This window comes from Pinus tabuliformis, chromosome 2_1 (genome assembly GCF_031772625.1).
Source record: "Pinus tabuliformis cultivar Carrire ecotype Pingquan chromosome 2_1, CPIR1, whole genome shotgun sequence".
NCBI classification, from domain to species: Eukaryota; Viridiplantae; Streptophyta; class Pinopsida; order Pinales; family Pinaceae; genus Pinus; species Pinus tabuliformis.
The window spans coordinates 542,907,437-542,927,055 of NC_142299.1; the positions used below are offsets into that span (position 1 = coordinate 542,907,437).

Here is a 19,619-nt window from a genome sequence, read left to right on the forward strand (position 1 = left end):
CCGGAGCTCCTAGAGCTCAATGCATGCATCATGCAGGACTCTCATAAGAAGGTCTCTCAACGACTCCAAGTCGTTCAGGAAAGTCACAAATTTGAGCTTTCCCCAGGGCTTTGATAGAATGTCTGCGACCTGTACAATAGTCTCAATGGATGGAGCCTCCTCACTCATCGATGTACCATACCCAGATAAGGTAGTATCTGATGTCTATAGGCTGGAGCAATCATAGAATACGAGATTCCTCAACAATCGAATCCCCCCTAGTTGACACAGAAGATCACGGTGGTATCCATCATTTGTATAAACAATGCACTGAAGAGCTTCCACAACCAGGCAGCTTCACACAAGATCATACTCGTAGCTATGTATTCAGTCTCAGCGGTGCTTATAGTAACCGACTTCTGCTTCCTGCTCATCCAGGATATCGAAGAAAAACCCAAAGAGAACCAAGACTCAAAAGTGCTCTTGCGATCCTCCACACTGCCTGCCTAATCATCATCAGAATAATCATGCAACTTCATATTTGCGACAGTGTATCTCAATTCATGAGAGATTGTGCCCTGAAGATATCTCAAGTGATTCTTGGCAGCAATCCAATGAGGCTCAACCAAATATGAGTCCAACATGCTAACTCCAAAACATATATCTAGACGGGAGTTCACCAAGAACATCAATGCTAGTATGAGTTTGTGAAACTTAGAGGCATTTCCCAAAACAGGTCCGACATCCCTACCACATAACTTCTGAAAGTTAAGATCCATTGAGGTAGTCACGGGCTTGCAGTTCATCATTTTAAATCCGGAATCCAACTCCCTCTTACTTTTACAAATGAGAGGGTATGCACCTGTCAGAAATAGGTCGTCCTCATAAGGTGTCGGTATGAGAGGTCTATCATCCACAACCTTCAAGCAATGGTTTGGATCGGCTTCACTCAAGTGATTCTTGGCATCAATCCAGTGAGGCTCAACCAAATATGAGCCCAACATGCTAAATGCAAAACATATATCTGGACGGGAGTTCACCAAGAACATCAATGCTAGTATGAGTTTGTGAAACTCAGAGGCATTTCCCAAAACAGGTCTGACATCCCTACCACATAACTTCTGAAAGTTAAGATCCATTGAGGTAGTCACGGGCTTGCAGTTCATCATTTTAAATCCGGAATCCAACTCCCTCTTACTTCTAAAAATGAGAGGGTCTGCACCTGTCAGAAAGAGGTTGTCCTCAGAAGGTGTTGGTATGAGAGGTCTATCATCCACAACCTTCAAGCAATGGTTTGGATTGGCTTCACTCCTAGTGAATCTCAGCTTCATCAGACAACTATCAATCCTCTCATATTAAGCCCGGGGTGTTTTCTTCAAGCCATAGAGGGCTTTCTTCCACCTTCATAGATGAGATTCCCGATCATGAATCTCAAACCCCTCGGGTTGTTCAAAACCTGTGGACCTGCTACATGAGGGGAATGGTCCCCTTGTAAGATTTTCCTTTGGTATATCTCAGACATGTACCTTCATGCTCTTCTTGAATTTGGGCATCCCTGTCACCATCTAACTCACATCGGGCAGGGCCCCATAATAAGTAGACCTCCGGCGCTATAGATGAGATGTGTCAACTGACATGGTCCCCAATGGACCATCCTGCAACTTGATACAAATTGCCAACCCTGAACCCATGAGTAAAAGCATTTTTGAAAATTCTATTTTCAAACGCATTCCTTTCCATTGATGAATGCCACCCTGAAACCTTTGACTTCCATTGCCGAAATGGACACTAGGTTCTTCTTGCAATCAGGTACACAAAAGAGATTCTTGTAAATGAATTGAGTTACCCTCATTCAATTGAGGGGTAACATTCCCTACACCCTTTCCGGGATAGGTGGCATTGACTCCAAGTATAATCCCACGATTGTTTCCATCTCTACCAAATTCGAGAGAGCACCCTTCTATTTGATGAGGTGCCTTGAAGCACTACAATCAATAAGCCAAATTCCCAAAGAATCTGAAGGAGAGGGCCAATACAAGATAACTCTTCTTTATCTTATCAGAAACAACATTTGATTCCTCATACCTGGGGTTCCTTGCTTTCTCTGAAGAGTTGGTCGTTTCCTTGATGACCTGCATTACCTGTCATTCCTCTGATCATTGAAGATGTCCCTGGAATGATTGTTATCATCATCAAGTGATGTGTCCCTACCTCAGACACTCCTTCGCATAATGGTCGAACTTATTACAACCAAGGCATCTGCCTTTCCTTCCACACTTAGATCCGGACTTCCCATTGAAGTGATTTCTAGGTAGGCCATTAGAAACTTCCGCTGCGCCATTCTGATAATTCTCTCTGCTTTGACTTCACCCTTGGTGAATTTGAAGAGGGATGAGGAATCCATTGATCCTTTTGTCCTTTCCCAACTGTCTTCGGTGATTGCTCTTTTACTCTTGCTTGGGCATTGTCTTCACCTCAGCTTTGATACCATGTTAGTGTTAGGTATGTTCTATGCTTGGAGCAATTTATTTCAATTTTCACAATTAGCTCAATATCTTTTCCAGATTAGCAATCACATTAGCATTAAAGTAAACTGCAGATAGAACATAAACATAAATAGCAGAAGACAAGCCAAGACAAGAGGACACAAGATGTGACACTAGCCAGGGACAAACCCCAATGTGGGGAAACCCTTGATCAATTCTTCTTATATGTTCTTCAATAGTTCAGCAGAGAGAGAGAGAGAGAGAATACATTTACAACAGAAGTCAACACTTTGACTTATCTAGATGAGAGCATAGATCATCTCTAAGAAGATGATACATGAGATTAGTTGAAGACATGCGGCTTCAACTGATTCTCCAAGGTGACTCCTTCACCTATCATTGTGCTGCATCTCGTCATCATGTTGCACCTCACCGTGCTGCACAATGCTGCACCCATCATCATAATGTTGGACCTCATGACTGCTGCACCTTATGCTGCACTGTTGTCCCATGTGCCATTGTTGAACCATGTTGTCATACAGCATGTCTCATGTGCTTGCAACACCATGCTTGCCACTGCTATCCATGCTGTCCATGCTTGCCATGCTTACCATGCTTGTCATGCTTGCTGCTGTCCATGCTTGCCATGCTTACCATGCTTTTCATGCTGGTCATGCTTGCTGCTGTCCATGCTCTCTGCTGTCATATAATAGCTGCTGTCCCACTTGTGCCACTGCAGCACCATTGTCATTGTTGTCCTATGTCATTGGGCTGTCCCATCATAGTTGCTGTCCCAACATGCTGCTGTCCCATCATAGTTGCTGTCCCAACATGCTGCAGTCCCATCATAGTTGCTGTTCCTATGAGTGCTTGCTGTCCCACTGTTTGCTGCACCAAGCACCATGCCTAGCTGTCCCATTTATCTTAGCATATCTTGCTGTCCCATTTATTATGCAGCTGTCCCTTGCCACTGCTGCCTAGATATATGGCTGTAGCTGCTGTCCCTAACAGTCATACTATACCTTGCTGCTGTCCCATTTATTATGCTGCTGTCTTGGGCATGTTTGAGCCCTCAAATTTTCCTCAAACAGTCCTCCCTTTCGGCTGCATTAGGCCTGCGTCTAGGGCACCTTATGCCTGCGGCTAGGGCATCATTGGTGTGTTTAGGACAGTGTCTATCTTCATCTTAACAACGGCTAGGATACCCTTGAGATAGCGTAGGTTAGGGCTGCCTTAGGATAGCGTTAGGGCTGCCTTCTTGGATGCGTTAGGGCTGCCTTTAGGACAATGTTTAGGGCAGCCTTTAGGACTGCGTTAGGGCAGCTTTTAGGTCTGCGTTAGGGCAGCATTTAGTCTGCATAGGGACTCCCCTTTGACAGCTATGGAAACCTGCGTAGAGACTTCCTTTTGACTGCGTCTAGGGCTAGGGCATCTCCTCTATGGTGGCTCCCTTAGTCTTCTTTCCTCCAACGTCTAGGGCTTCCACTCCTAGATTTCTCTTCCACTAAAACCCAAGACAAGTGGAGAGAAATCAAGATAGAAGTGTGTGTGAAATGACTCTCAAGTCATCTTCTTTTATACTAAAACGTTGAGCACATGTGGGGTTTATTTCGTTGTTGGCCAACCTTGACGAATTGTCTCATAACACAAATAAATTCATAACTCTATGAATACTTATCGGAATGAAATGATTTAGATCAATCCTACACCTCTTGATGAGAGAGACCCAAGTCAGCTACCATAAATCAGATTACCCACATGGAGTTTGGCCCTAGTTGCCATTTTTAACAGATTGGTATATAATTCTGAAGACATGAGAAGAAAAGACATACAGGTAAAGATAAGATATATCTTTCTGGAGATTTCAGAGTTGTTGCGCTATTCAGATCCTACCATAACAATGTTTTGGGGATGACTCTTTGCGCAACCGTAGACTCAACTGCAGTGAATCTCTCTACAACTGGCCAATTCTGAGCCCTCAATCAACTACTACAACCAATGAGTCCCCCTCTCCTTGAATTCTCCTCTAGAAAGAATGAATGCCTCTCATCTCCCTTTTCATCCATTAAATAAAACAATTTGTTCCAAAAATGGAAAGGGAATCTTCATGCACACAATCCATGTGTCATCATGCCAACTTCTATTTTTTATCTTAAGTTTTCCTTAACTCAACCTTTTTCTTAATTTGACTCTTGCTTATTTTATTCTTTTTTTACTTTTGTTAACTTTACTTATTCTTACTATTTTTCATAATTTAGTTTTTATTTATTTATTTGAAAATGCACTTTATTATTCATTGTTTTATTTAATGATTAATATATATATATATATATATATATATATATTTTAATTATTTTAGTTATTTTCTATTATTATCTTAATATTTTATTTATTTATTAATATTTTAATTTTTTGTTTATTATTATTCCATTTATTTTATTATTATTATTACCATCATCATTATTATTATTAATATAGGGCATTACACTTTGATTCTGATCCATCCATGCATATCACTACCATTCCATCATATGCCTCAATGTGTGAAGCGACCAATACTCTGACAGAGGCATACCTTTTTTGAGATATCTAATATTAGCAAATCAATATCCTTAATGCTTATAATACTAATTGCAAATATAACATGAATCTTTACAAGCACAAACACGTCTTCTTTATTGGTGAAATGCTTAAGATTTATATATTTATCAGTGTTGTTAAAATCGTGATTTTATCACCATCCCGCATAAATTGCGATTTTTATCCCAAAAAATCGCCGTATTTTTTTTATAACGATTTTTTTTCGAAAAAATCGCCGAGGGCGCGGGCTTTTAATAGAGAAAAACGAATTTTTTTTATGTCATTTGATTGTCGCCGCGCGGAGGAGGAGGAGAAGAGCTGAAGGAGAGGAGCTGAAGGGTTTGGGTCGAGTTTGGGAGCGAATCCAAGTGTTTTTAGGAGAAATCCAAGACAAGATCACCAATTTGTCCATAAAAACGGTATGTAGATTAATTGTTTTTAAAGAATTTTTTTGTAATTTTTCATTGATTTGGGATGGGTAATTTGTTATGACTATGAGAACCAATTTTTTATTTTTATTTTTTCATTTTTTTTAAACATTGTTTATGTTTTTTGAATTTTCATTGTTTTTTGGCATTTGCCATTGGCATTTGGTTGGGTAACTTGGGTTTGGAAATTGGGATTTTGGAAATAATTAACTTGTAATTTTGTAAATGCTAAATTGTAATTTGTATTATGTAATCCTAAATTCCTATTTCCTAATCCTTATTTTTCCATAGGTTTGCAAATTCAAAATTCAAAAACAAACATGCCAAGGAAATTGGATCCTTTCTGGGAATATGGTGAACCTAAAGCTCCGAATGATAGACAAAACTTGAATTGCAAGTTGTGTGGAAAGGAGATAAGCGGGGGGGTGTACAGGTTGAAGTTCCACCTTGCACAAATCCCTGGACGTGATGTGGGGCCCTGTATAAATACAAATCCTGAAATTATCCAAAGAGCCATGAGAGCATTGGGAGAATTAGAGCACACTAGAGAGGCCAAAGAAGAACTCAAAAGGCAACTAAAAAGGTCAGCTGAAGGAAGTGGGCCAAGTGGCACTGGTTCTACTGCAGCGTCAGTCAATCCGGTAGCTGCATCATCATTTTTTGTTCCTCGAACCACACCTGGTTCACAACCAACTATCGGTTCAATGCTAAAAAGAACTGAAAAAGAACAAGCTGATAGGTTGATGGCAAAATTTCTCCTCTGGAGTGATATTCCTTTCAACATTGTAAGGAATAATCCATTTTTCCAACCTACTGTTGATGCTATTGCCAGTGTTGGCCCGGGGTACAAAATCCCTTCTCTTCATGATTTCAGAGGCCGGATTCTTCAAGAGGAAAAGCGTGACTGCACCCAAAGATTGGAGGATTTTAGGGCATCATGGGCACAAACAGGATGCACTGTTATGTCATATGGTTGGACTGACCAAAAGGGGAGAACCCTTATAAACTTCTTGGTTAGTTGTCCCAAGGGGACTATGTTTATCAAATCTATTGATGCAACTCATCAAATCAAAGATGCAAGAACTTTGTGATTTGCTGGATGTGTTTATTTTGGAGGTGGGTGCAGAGAATGTTGTCCAAGTCATAACGGACAATGCTGCAAATTATGTTGCTGCTGGTAGAATGCTTATGGACAGGCATCCTACTTTATTTTGGACACCTTGTGCTGCCCATTGTATTGATTTGATGTTAGAGGACATAGGGAAAATTCCCTTTGTCAAAGATATTGTTGACTCATCAAAAAGCATCACAAAATTTATTTACAATCACACATCTGTGCTTAGCTTGATGAGAAAATGCACCAACAACAAAGAGTTGGTGCGCCCCGCCATTACACGGTTTGCGACGAGTTTCATATCTCTTCAATCCCTCTTGAATTCTATGTGGGATTTGAAGAGAATGTTTCTTTCAGAGGAGTGGCGTGCTTCGTCAATGAGCCGCAAACCAGAAGGAGAGGCCGTGTGCAGACTAGTTTCATACCAGGAAGACTTCTGGGCGGGAGTGCAGGAGGTGTGCGCTGTTACTGAACCTTTGGTAAAGGTTCTTCGGTTGGTTGATGGTGAGAAACCCGCAATGGGCTATTTGTATGAAGCCATGGACAGGGCCAAAGAAGCCATTCGGTCCTACTATGATGATAAGGGAGATGATGGGTTTCAGAGACAACTCCTTCTATGGGCAGTGATTGATGAGCGATGGAACAACACACTCCATCGTCCCATTCATGCTGCTGGGCTTTTCCTGAACCCTGCATTTTCTTATGCATGTGGGTTTGATTTTGATGCTGAGGTCGTGGAAGGATTATTAACCTGTGTCCAGAAGATGGTGAGATCTCCAGAACAACATATAGAGATCTCTAGACAAATTGAGACATATAAGATGTCAGGTGGCACATTTGGCTTTGAGATGACTGTCAATGATAGGACGATTAAAATGCCAGGTATTTTTTAGTTTGTACTTTGTAACTTTGTTTCAAATTTCATTGTCTCTTCAAATTCCATTTTTTTCTTATGTTTATTTAAAATTTTATTTGTAATTTTGTTGTAGACGCATGGTGGAAGATGTATGGTGGCAGAGTACCCCTTTTGCAAAAGCTTGCCGTACGCATCCTCAGCCAAACATGCAGCTCCTCAGGATGTGAGCGCAATTGGAGTGTATTTGAAAAAATACACAACAAGAAGCGCAATAGGTTACAACTTAAACATTTAAAATATTGCAAATTTCCAAATAAATTTTTGAATTCATTAAAGTTTTAAACAATATTTTTTTTTATAATATTAATTATTAATTATTATTTCATGAACTTTGTACAGGTTGGAGTCCCATAGACTTAATGACATGGTCTATGTCTACTACAATCTTCGATTGTGGGTGAGGCAACTAGAGAGGACACCTGATACGGAAGCCATCTCATTGGATGGGATTGACACCACTGCTGAATGGAGGGTTGAGACCGAGAGGCCTCTCATGGATCCCACTGATGATTGGTTAGTGCAGGATGAGGGGGAGGAGGAGGGGGAGGAGGAGGAGCAGGAGGAGCAGGAGCAGGAGCAGGAGGAGGAGCAGGTGGAGGAGGAGGAGCAGGAGGAGGAGGTGACACCGCCTACCCGGGCTACCACTACCACCAGTAGAGGACGTGGTCTCCGTCTACCTCAGCCTCCTGTAGCTGCTACTACTAGTTCTTCAGCTTCTAGAGCACGTCAGACTCCACTGCCATTTCCACCACCACAGGCACCAGCTTCTACATCTAGAGGGAAAGAGAAAGTTGTGCCATTTTCTCGCAAGAGGGGCAGAGGAAATCAATAGGATTAGACTTTCATTTTATTGTATATGACATTATGACATGATGAGATACATTATCATATTTTTTGTTGATATTTTGAGGCTGAGTTGGGACTCAGGACTTACTATTCAGGACATGATTCAATGTTATGTGTGATTTTAGCGCTAGAAATGATATTAAACATCTTATATATTAGTTTTTTTATCATATTTATGTGTCAATGTATTTATTTTATGTTGTAGATGGTTTAGATATTAAAAAAATTGAAAAAAAATGAAAAACAAAGAATATTTTTGTGCCAAACGCTTTTTTCCGCTTTTTTCCCGCTTTTGCCGATTTTTTCCGCTTTATTCCCGGCGCCGATTTAATCCCGATCGCGCTTTTAACAACATTGATATTTATTGATGAAATGATTAAAATTTACACTTATCTCTTTATTGGCGAAATGATTAGGATTTACACATATCTTCTTTATTGGCAAAATGATTAGGATTTACACATATCTTCTTTATTGGCGAAATGATTAAAATGATAAAGATTTCCATTTAATGATCTTGGTTGACTCAAACAGATAATGTGACAGAGGTTCAGCAGTTCAACACTTTTACCTGCAACCTGTCAATCAATTGACAGGGAGAGGAAAATGGGTCGGCTAGTTCTTGCACTCATGGCTGTTGCTTGCACTTTGCCTATCTCCACCATTGTAAACTATGTTGTCCCAGATCCATACATGGTACTCTCTCACGATACTGATTCATTTTCGTAAACATTCTATTGTCCTTGTTTTTTAATATAAATGTCATTCGAATTTGGTATATTGTATACACGTGCTTCACAAAAGCAGACACTATAAGTGATGACATTTTAAACTATTGTCTGTTGAGTTTTATAAAAGAGCTTACATTGTAGTGGAATGGGGGGAAATTGTAATTGAAAAGATAACACTTGTTTCATGGCAGGATGAAATATTTCATGTGCCACAGGCACAACGATATTGCAAAGGAGATTTTAACACTTGGGATCCTATGATTACCACTCTTCCTGGACTGTGAGTTATGCAAACCATGATATGTTAGTTGGAGTTAAATCTTTCAGCAACTTTTTAAAAAATATGTTGGTATTAATTTTGGATTAACATTTGTTCGCTGAAAGCCTTCTTCTTCCCCTTTTCTATTTAGTAACCCTTATAAGTTATAACATCCCTAAGTTGTTTTTATCTAATTTAAGCTATCCCCGCATTTATGCTTTTATGATTCCGTGAAAGGAATACAAAAATACTTTGTTCATTTTTTGCCAGAAATTGATCCCTGAGAATGAAAAACACAACCCCTTTAATCAGGTACTTTATTTTCTCTTATTTTTGGGTGGGAGAAAACAAAGTGTCCCCAATTTTTCCACATACAGATAAAAAGAGAGATTGATAAATAGACGGGGTTCTTATTAAATGACCATGAGATCAAATCAGCCCATGAGATAGAGTGACATTTTTATGTTGCTGATTTCTACGATAGTGAGAGCCAATATAAAAGTAAAGTGCCAGTGCTAACAACGAAAGAGAGACTTGCAATATATACAATTTGTGGGTGGACAAATCCCATCTCCTGTCATATGTTTACACTTATGGGTTATTTCCATGAGGTGTGCTGAGTGTTGCTATCACTTGGTTTTCATATTTTTGGCTCTGAAGAACATCATCCTTGTTGCATTTTTGCAATGTCTCACAGAGTAGTGATGCCCAAGTGGATTCCTCTAGGGATTAACCCCTTCTGATTTTTGAGAATTATAGCTGTAATAGGAAATTCCGCATATGTTCAGTGAAGATGTGAGAAGTAGTTTGTAATATTTTTGAAAATTAATTTTATTTTTGGAAAAATAATTCTATTTTGTAATTCACTTTAGTGAAAAAGTGAAAGTCTTATTTCTAGCAATTGAGTTTAAAATTGTACTTAGACTAGGAGAAATCTTAGAAATAGATTCTTTGCTAAAACTATAAAGATAGGGCAAGGTAGAGGCTTTTACACACACGCTCAAGCAGCTGAGCACTGAGAGAGAGAGCAGGCAGCCAGGGAAGAGGCATTCTTGGTTAGTATGTAGTACGAGACAACTGTCTGTATGGGTCTGGAGAGTCATACAGAAATCCATTCAGTCGTACAGACAGGTCTGTATGGGTCTGTATAGTCATATAGACAGACCATATAGGATGTTCTGCAGGTCTTACAGCAGTTTTTTTGCTGTTTCTGGGTTTTTCAGTAGGCTGTACAAGCTCAGTCAAGGCAATTTTGGCATGCGTGCATGCTGTTTTTCTTGGGCAGCGTGTGGAGGTTTCCTTGTAAGTTTTGCTAAGTAATGAAATCTGATTTGAAGGAGTAATTACTTATATGTGTGAGAAATCTATTTTTATGCTTCCACTGTTTAATTTCTAGGTATGTGTGATTGATGCGATGGTCTGAAATTTTCAATTAAATTCAGTAATATACTTATTTGATTGAGATCATATGAACATAGTCACCTAGGGTTTAGAATTCTAGCATGGTATCAGAGCTTGATCTCTGATTGAGATTCTCAGGGATTTGCAATGTTAAAATCCATTGCAGGGAAGGACTAGCAGTAAGAGAATTTCAAAGTTATATTTTTTTGGCTTGGGAGTTGGTGCAATAGATCTTAGAGATGGCAGCAACGAGCCTCCAGTTTGAGGATATATATGTTCCTCACTGTTAAAATTGGCAACTAGGGCCAAATTCCATGTGGGTCTTCTTATTCATGGCAACTGATATTTTTCTTGGATTTCCCTCATCGAGAGGTGTAGGATTGATCTAAAGATCATCCGATTCCAACATGTATTCATGGAGATATGAATTTATTTGTGTTATGTGACAATTCGTCAAGGTTGGCCAGCAACCAAATTGCCCCCACCTGTCCTCAACGTTTTACTATAAATAGAGGTGGCCTTCAAGTCATTTTCACACACACTCTTGTGATCTCTCTTCATTTCTGTTTTGGGTTTTGATGAAGGAGAGATCTAGAGGGAGTGCCCTTGGCTCTACGCTGCCCTAATGGAGAAGCTCTAACGCTGCCCTAATGAAGAAGCCCTAACGCTGCCCTAGCATTCATGAAAGAAAGACCTCAACGCAGTCATGGAGGAGTGTTACAAGCAGCCATGAAAGAAGTCTAATACGCTGGCCTAATGATGCCCTAATCCGCAATAAAGGGAAGTCTAATACACAGTCTCTTAACGTTGCCATGGAGAGCCCTAACCACAGTCAATGAAGCCAGCCCTATAGACGCAGTCATGGAGGATGAAAGAAAGACACCTATGCTGTCCTAAAGGAGGCTCCTACGCAGTCCTAGGAGAGGTCTTCTATCTGCAATCTTTAAAGAGACTAGGCCGCAGTTTAAGGAGGGTTTTTATGTGCCCTAACCGCAGTCAGTACAAGCCCTAGCCACAGTCATAGAGTTGGCTCTCAAACGCTGTCTAATTCCGCAGAGAAAGGAGGTTTCAAATGCAGCTTTAATACACTGTTCAAAGGAAGCCTTTAATACGCTGTTAAGAGAAGCTCCAATACGCTGTTAAGTGCAGCACTTATCCGCACAAGAGCCAGGACATCTAGCCGCTGTCAAGTAAGCTTAAACGCTGTCCAGAAGTGACCTCTCCACAGCTTGTAAGGTTCTGTCTCATAGCTAGAAGAAGGCCCTATCATTACAGTCATCAGGGAGAGGCCTCAAGACGTTGTTAAGGAGCCCTAAATGCAGCCAGAATCGCTGTAGGTGACAGCGTAGTATCAAGGTCATGAATAGCCATGAATTCATGATTTGACTAGGCCTGTTGGAAGATTCTATAAGCTACAGCTAGCTGCTTTGCTAGGCTGCAAGCCATAGCAAGCAGCTAAGGCTGTTCCATGGGAGTATTTCAGTATGCATTGAGTGTGGGTGGCAGCGTGGATTAGGAGGGACTCTCCTAGGTGGTCTGCAGCCCTTGAAGGGCTTAGTTATCTAACAGCTATGCAACATGATGGATGCAGCATGTTGGATGCAGCATGATGAGATGCAGCATGATGATAGATGCAGCATGATGGATGCAGCATGGTGATGGAATCACTTTGGAAGAATGTTTGCCATCACCCGAGTTCAGAACTGCAGTCCATGTCTTCAGATCTGCAACCTCTTTATGCCATCTTCATGGTGAAGATCTCTGCTCTTATTTTGACAAGTCAAAGTGTTGACTTCTGACGTATATGTACTATCTCTCTCTGCTGAACTATTGAAGAATATAAGAAGAATTGATCAAGGGTTTCCCCACATTGGGGTTTGTCCCTAGCTGGCGTCACATCTTGTGTCCTCTTGTCTTTGGCTTGTTTTCTGCGATTTATGTTTATGTTCGATCTACACTTTACTATCATGCTGATGTGATCGCTAATCTGAATATTGTCATTGGGCTAATATGAAAAATTGAAGTAAATTGCGCTAAGCATAGAACATACCTAAAATTAACACTCAAACTTCATTGCATGGAAAGTGAGGGTTACACTTTGACTAAAAGAGAATGAAGTTTCGGATATTATCAAGGATGTTATGACTCCACCTACAAATGAGCAGGGCTTGGTAGCTCACAATAAAAAGGAAGTGAAGGCCAAGCGAATGATCTTGGATGTCATAAAGGACCATCTGCTAAGTCACAGGGTTCATCGAACTTCTAGATTGAGGTTTGAAATTCTATGAATTGTGAAGAAAAATTTAACTTCGTTTCGGTTCGCTTTGGTCTGAAATTTCCAGCCGCTTCCACATTGTATTTTATGAATGACCTCTATGCATCCTCTCCATACCATCAACCAAACCAATTATGACCTTTGTACCTCATCTCTTCTTTTGTAGCACTGTGTGATTTGCGACACTCGGCAATTGGTGACTCGCAATACATATTGGATAGAAAATGGGGTATGTGGTGAAAACCCATGTGAATGAGACTAGACCACATTGGAGGTGCACTGTAATAGTGGCACCTTCGTCTTATGGCTCCGTAGGGGTGTTCCAGCTGATCCTTCGATTTGAAAGTGCACAACATCTATTCTTATTCGATGGTTTATGCTAGTCAATGGACTCATTTATTTAGCAGGTCACACATAGCTGTTCACAGACCACAATTAGAATTATTTATAATTTATTATAGTTTTATTATGTGTATTGTTTACTAGTTTTTATACTTTTATTATATGTTAAAGTTTACTGTACATAACATAAATATATAGTTGATAATAGATATTAATAAATTATAAAATATATTATTTCTCTATAATTCTAAAATACTAGTATTATAAGTAATTGAAATATATACACATACATATATACATACATCTCTCTCTCTCTCTCTATATATATATTCAAACGTAATGTCGAACCTTATCTGTATTTAATGAAGAAATTTGAATTTTGAACTCAAATCGTATTTTATTGCTGTCGAACTCGAATTGAAAACCTAATCATGTGACATTGATCATCTGATCCCTTGTGCATTTGAGAAGAATATGTCAAAGGAGATGTTTGATGTCCTGGTTAATCTTTTTTAGAGTTTGAACATAAACATGATGATGATATTGTGGAACATACTCAGATCCATAGAGATGACAAGATTAGATACAATTACCAGTGACCTTATGAAGATCACAAATATTTGTGATAAAATTGCATTAGTTGGGGAGAAGGCTGTAGATGCATAACTAGTGAATATGGCGTTGAATGGTTTTAACTTTTCCAGCTTCATGGGAACCATTTGTCAAAGGTAATTGTGCTTCGGAAAACCTTCTTGACTTTGAGAGGCTTTGGGATGATTGTATTGGGAGGAGACTTGGATGGACTCAAATGCCAATAAGCACCTAACAAAGGTAAGGGAAAGAGTGAGGAATCAATCACTTACAGGGAAGAAGGACTTGAGTAAAACCAAGTGCTTTTTTTGTCATAAGCATGATCATTACGCATCTCAGTGTCCAGGGAAGAAGAAGGGCAAAGGGGAGTAGCCACTGAAGCAGGTAACAACCTCTGCAAAAATTCAAATGAACGTGTTTGCTACTGGGTTTGAGAAGGATTTCTCATTGGTATCCTACAATCTACTAGCACGATTTCAAGGATGTGTGGTATATGGATAGTGGGGCATCTCGACATACGACATCAACTCGACAATTGTTTTCTAGTCTGAAGAAGCCGAACTCAAGAGTACAGGTTGAGTTTGGCGATGATGCCAAGTACCTAGTAAAAGGAATTGGTATTATTATTCCCTTCTAGCTTGAGTTAGGTAATTCTTCAAATTTTGACAATTTCTTGTTTTTTCTAGGTCTAAGGAAGAATTTGCTTTTAGTTTTGGTTATGGAGGATAAAGGCTTTGTAGTGGAGTTCAAGAACCAACAAGTCTACATTAAGCTGAAGGATTCTAGCCAAGATACAACTTAGGTAATAGGGGTTAAAATGTTGGAAAATCAATGTGTTTGTAGATTAAAATTGATTCCCTTTACTTGTTAATTACTTGTGAACTTTGTTGGCTTCTTATTAAATTCTTTGTCTTCTTTTTTTCTTCATCAACCTATTACCAAAATATAAACATGAAGATCACAAGAGACAATAAACACAATATATAGGCTCCATGCCAGGGCAAAACCCCACAATTAGGAAAAACCTGAACAATCCTCTTCCTATAGAATCAGATCAAATGAGATATCCAAGACCAAGACCAAGACAATTGCCTCCATAAGATCCCCAAGTCAACTCTCCATCCTCCGTTATGATTCATCTTCAATAAGATAGCTAATTTGTCACAAGATGCCTTGTCCCACAGTGATCCTTCGTCCTTCTTGTAGCTAGTATTTTACAAACTTTGTAATCCTCATTTAACTCGTAGATCATAGTCATTAGGGTCCTTCATCAACTCACATATCATGGTAATTACAGTCCTTCATTAGCTTGCATGTCATCACGGAAACAATCTTAGTAGCTTGCATATCTCCTCAGGAATTCACTTCCTCTTCAAGTCATATGTTACATAAATTCCTATCTTTTTCATAACTTCTAATCTCAGGAAACTCACATCCTCTTCAGGTGTTCAGCCTTGGGAAGCTCACATCTTCTACCATAGAAAACTTGCTTTCTCTACCACAGAGACTGTCACAAAAGATCCACGAACTTCTCTTCCCAAAATGAAGGAGAACATGTGCCAATGTATAGTTGTTCGTCACTGTGAAGGGTCACATCTGTTGAGCAGATCGACCTGACCATCTCCAGGGCCAACTTGGCCTTATGGAGGACTTTTTGACTCTTTTTAATAAAAAATCTTTTTTTTACAAAGAGTCCAAATGAGACTCAAATTCAATTCTTTGACTTCAACAAAACCTAGAAGCATGAAGAACATGCTTAACCTAGACTTGAGCATGAAACCCATGCTTAAATAAAATTCTTTTTCTTCTTTTACATGAAATACAAATTGATACAAGTACAAAGATAATTATGAAGACCGAACCTATTTACTTTTCCAACATAGAAAAGGTAATTTGCATAAGTTGCAGGGTTAACCTATTCAAGCCTTGATGCATAACAATGATCTCTTCTGCAAGTTGTGGCACAAGAGGATGGGGGCATTGCCAATTTTGAGGGAGATAGTCATTGGTCTTTCAAAGTTCAGTATTGAGAAACATTGTGTTTGTAGGGGGTGCATGCTTGGAAAGCATGCCATGGTTGCTTTCACAAGTAGTGAGGATAGGTCTACGAAGATTCTAGACCTAGTGACAGAGGATGAGGTGTAGGAAGCTCTGAAGATTGAGCCGGGTCACCACTGATTTCTAGGGCATTACAACAACATTTAGGTGAAGAGGGGAGACAAGAAACCCTTCTACTTCTGTTAGGAGATCTTGACGGTCCACTTAGACGTTGAGGGGCACAAAAGAGTATGTCTTGAGAGATCTTGGAAATGATGAAGCGGCAGACAATGCAACAAACATGAAGAGCACCTCAAGCCATTGCTTTAGCTTGGGATCAATGATGATATCCTGGTTTGGTAAGACACAGACTTCTGTGACACTTAGCTCAAGAGAGAGCAGAGGTCACTTCATATGAGACAAGATTCAGGTGGAAGCAATGAAGCCCTGGCATATTCCCTCGAGTCAACAAGTAGCTGATATTTTGACCAAGCCCTTGGCAAAAGGGCTTGGTCAAAATAGTGAGGAATCAATCACTTATAGGGAAGAAGGACTTGAGTAAAACCAAGTGCTTTTTTTGTCATAAGCATGATCATTACGCATCTCAGTGTCCAGGGAAGAAGAAGGGCAAAGGGGAGTAGCCACTGAAGTAGGTAACAACCTCTGCAAAAATTCAAATGAACGTGTTTGCTACTGGGTTTGAGAAGGATTTCTCATTGGTATCCTACAATCTACTAGCACGATTTCAAGGATGTGTGGTATATGGATAGTGGGGCATCTCGACATACGACATCAACTCGACAATTGTTTTCTAGTCTGAAGAAGCCGAACTCAAGAGTACAGGTTGAGTTTGGCAATGATGCCAAGTACCTAGTAAAATGGATTGGTATTATTATTCCCTTCTAGCTTGAGTTAGGTAATTCTTCAAATTTTGACAATTTCTTGTTTTTTCTAGGTCTAAGGAAGAATTTGCTTTTAGTTTTGGTTATGGAGGATAGAGGCTTTGTAGTGGAGTTCAAGAACCAACAAGTCTACATTAAGCTGAAGGATTCTAGCCAAGATACAACTTAGGTAATAGGGGTTAAAATGTTGGAAAATCAATGTGTTTGTAGATTAAAATTGATTCCCTTTACTTGTTAATTATTTGTGAACTTTGTTGGCTTCTTATTAAATTCTTTGTCTTCTTTTTTTCTTCATCAACCTATTACCAAAATATAAACATGAAGATCACAAGAGACAATAAACACAATATATAGGCTCCATGCCAGGGCAAAACCCCACAATTAGGAAAAACCTGAACAATCCTCTTCCTATAGAATCAGATCAAATGAGATATCCAAGACCAAGACCAAGACAATTGCCTCCATAAGATCCCCAAGTCAACCCTCCATCCTCTGTTATGATTCATCTTCAATAAGATAGCTAATTTGTCACAAGATGCCTTGTCCCACAGTGATCCTTCGTCCTTCTTGTAGCTAGTATTTTACAAACTTTGTAATCCTCATTTAACTCGTAGATCATAGTCCTTAGGGTCCTTCATCAACTCACATATCATGGTAATTACAGTCCTTCATTAGCTTGCAATGTCATCACGGAAACAATCTTAGTAGCTTGCATATCTCCTCAGGAATTCACTTCCTCTTCAAGTCATATGTTACATAAATTCCTATCTTTTTCAGAACTTCTAATCTCAGGAAACTCACATTCTCTTCAGGTGTTCAGCCTTGGGAAACTCACATCTTCTACCATAGAAAACTTGCTTTCTCTACCACAGAGACTTTCACAAAAGATCCACGAACTTCTCTTCCCAAAATGAAGGAGAACATGTGCCAATATATAGTTGTTCGTCACTGTGAAGGGTCACATCTGTTGAGCAGATCGACCTGACCATCTCCAGGGCCAACTTGGCCTTATGGAGGACTTTTTGACTCTTTTTAATAAAAAATCTTTTTTTTACAAAGAGTCCAAATGAGACTCAAATTCAATTCTTTGACTTCAACAAAACCTAGAAGCATGAAGAACATGCTTAACCTAGACTTGAGCATGAAACCCATGCTTAAATAAAATTCTTTTTCTTCTTTTACATGAAATACAAATTGATACAAGTACAAAGATAATTATGAAGACCGAACCTATTTACTTTTCCAACATAGAAAATGGTAATTTGCATAAGTTGCAGGGTTAACCTATTCAAGCCTTGATGCATAACAATGATCTCTTCTGCAAGTTGTGGCACAAGAGGATGGGGGCATTGCCAATTTTGAGGGAGATAGTCATTGGTCTTTCAAAGTTCAGTATTGAGAAACATGGTGTTTGTAGGGGGTGCATGCTTGGAAAGCATGCCATGGTTGCTTTCACAAGCAGTAAGGATAGGTCTACGAAGATTCTAGACCTAGTGACAGAGGATGAGGTGTAGGAAGCTCTGAAGATTGAGCCGGGTCACCACTGATTTCTAGGGCATTACAACAACATTTAGGTGAAGAGGGGAGACAAGAACCCCTTCTACTTCTGTTAGGAGATCTTGACGGTCCACTTAGACATTGAGGGGCACAAAAGAGTATGTCTTGAGAGATCTTGGAAATGATGAAGCGGCAGACAATGCAACAAACATGAAGAGCACCTCAAGCCATTGCTTTAGCTTGGGATCAATGATGATATCCTGGTTTGGTAAGACACAGACTTCTGTGACACTTAGCTCAAGAGAGAGCAGAGGTCACTTCATATGAGACAAGATTCAAGTGGAAGCAATGAAGCCCTGGCATATTCCCTCGAGTCAACAAGTAGCTGATATTTTGACCAAGCCCTTGGCAAAAGGGAAGTTTTAGATTTTGAGAGACAAACTTGGATTGGTGTAGAATTTCTTTTTCACTAAGAAGGGGTGCTGAGAATTATAGCTCAGATAGGAACTTTTGTATATTTTTAGTGTGAACATGGGAGAAGTAGTTCAAGATATTCTCAAAAAGTAACTCTAATTTTGGAAAAATATAATTCTAATTTCAAATTTGTAATTCATTTTAGTAAAAAAGTGAAAGCCTTATTTTTAACAGTGGATTCTAAAATTGTACTTAGACCAGGAGTAATCTTATTACTTAAAATAGATTTTTCGCTAAAAATATAAAGATAAGACAAGATAAAGGCTGTTACACACATTTGAGTAGTTGAGAGCGAGAGAGAGAGCATGAAGCCAAGGAAGAGGCATGCTTGGGCACCATGCAGTATGGACAGCAGTCTGTACAGTTTTATGGAACTCTGTTTAGTCATAAAGACATGTTTGTACAGGTCAATAGAATTGTATGGACAGACCATACCAGCTGTCCTGCAGATCTTACAGTAGTCTTTTGCTGTTTTTGGGTTTTTCAGCAGGATGTACAAGCTCAGTTCAGGGCATTTTTGGTATCAATGGATTCTGTTTTTATTGGGCAGCGTGTGGATGTTTTCGTGAAAGTTTTTTGAATGAATAAAAGCTGATTTGAAATAGTAATTACCTGTGTGACAGAAATTAATTTTTATGCTTCTGCTGTTTAATTTCTAGCGATGTTTGATTGATGCTATGGTTGAAAATTAATTTCAGCGTTAACAAAATTCAACAATCTACTTGCTTGATTGAGATCATAAGGACATTAGTTACCTAGGG

General features: G+C 39.4%; 2 protein-coding genes across 2 annotated transcripts in view; both read left to right on the forward strand.

Annotated features, from left to right (window-relative positions):
• Positions 1 to 19,619, forward strand: part of ALG10 (DIE2/ALG10 family) — a 287,661-nt gene that overhangs the window by 32,868 nt on the left and 235,174 nt on the right. Inside the window, exons 3-4 of the mRNA XM_089402950.1 lie at positions 8,884 to 9,045; positions 9,272 to 9,360. Coding sequence (XP_089259076.1) covers positions 8,956 to 9,045; positions 9,272 to 9,360 — 179 coding nt within the window. The 5' untranslated portion in view covers positions 8,884 to 8,955. The remainder of the gene's footprint in view (positions 1 to 8,883; positions 9,046 to 9,271; positions 9,361 to 19,619) is intronic.
• LOC149201435 (uncharacterized) lies at positions 7,581 to 8,479 on the forward strand. The gene is made up of 2 exons (XM_089399721.1): positions 7,581 to 7,718; positions 7,843 to 8,479. Exons 1-2 carry the CDS (start codon positions 7,591 to 7,593, stop codon positions 8,333 to 8,335), a joined length of 621 nt encoding a protein of 206 aa, XP_089255847.1. The 5' UTR covers positions 7,581 to 7,590; the 3' UTR covers positions 8,336 to 8,479.

Bases quoted from the DNA above. Each gene is read 5' to 3' on its own strand.
- LOC149201435 (XM_089399721.1), top strand. From the start codon at position 7,591: ATGTATGGTGGCAGAGTACCCCTTTTGCAAAAGCTTGCCGTACGCATC. The intron at 7,719-7,842 runs GTTACAACTTAA...AACTTTGTACAG, and splicing joins CACAACAAGAAGCGCAATAG to GTTGGAGTCCCATAGACTTA.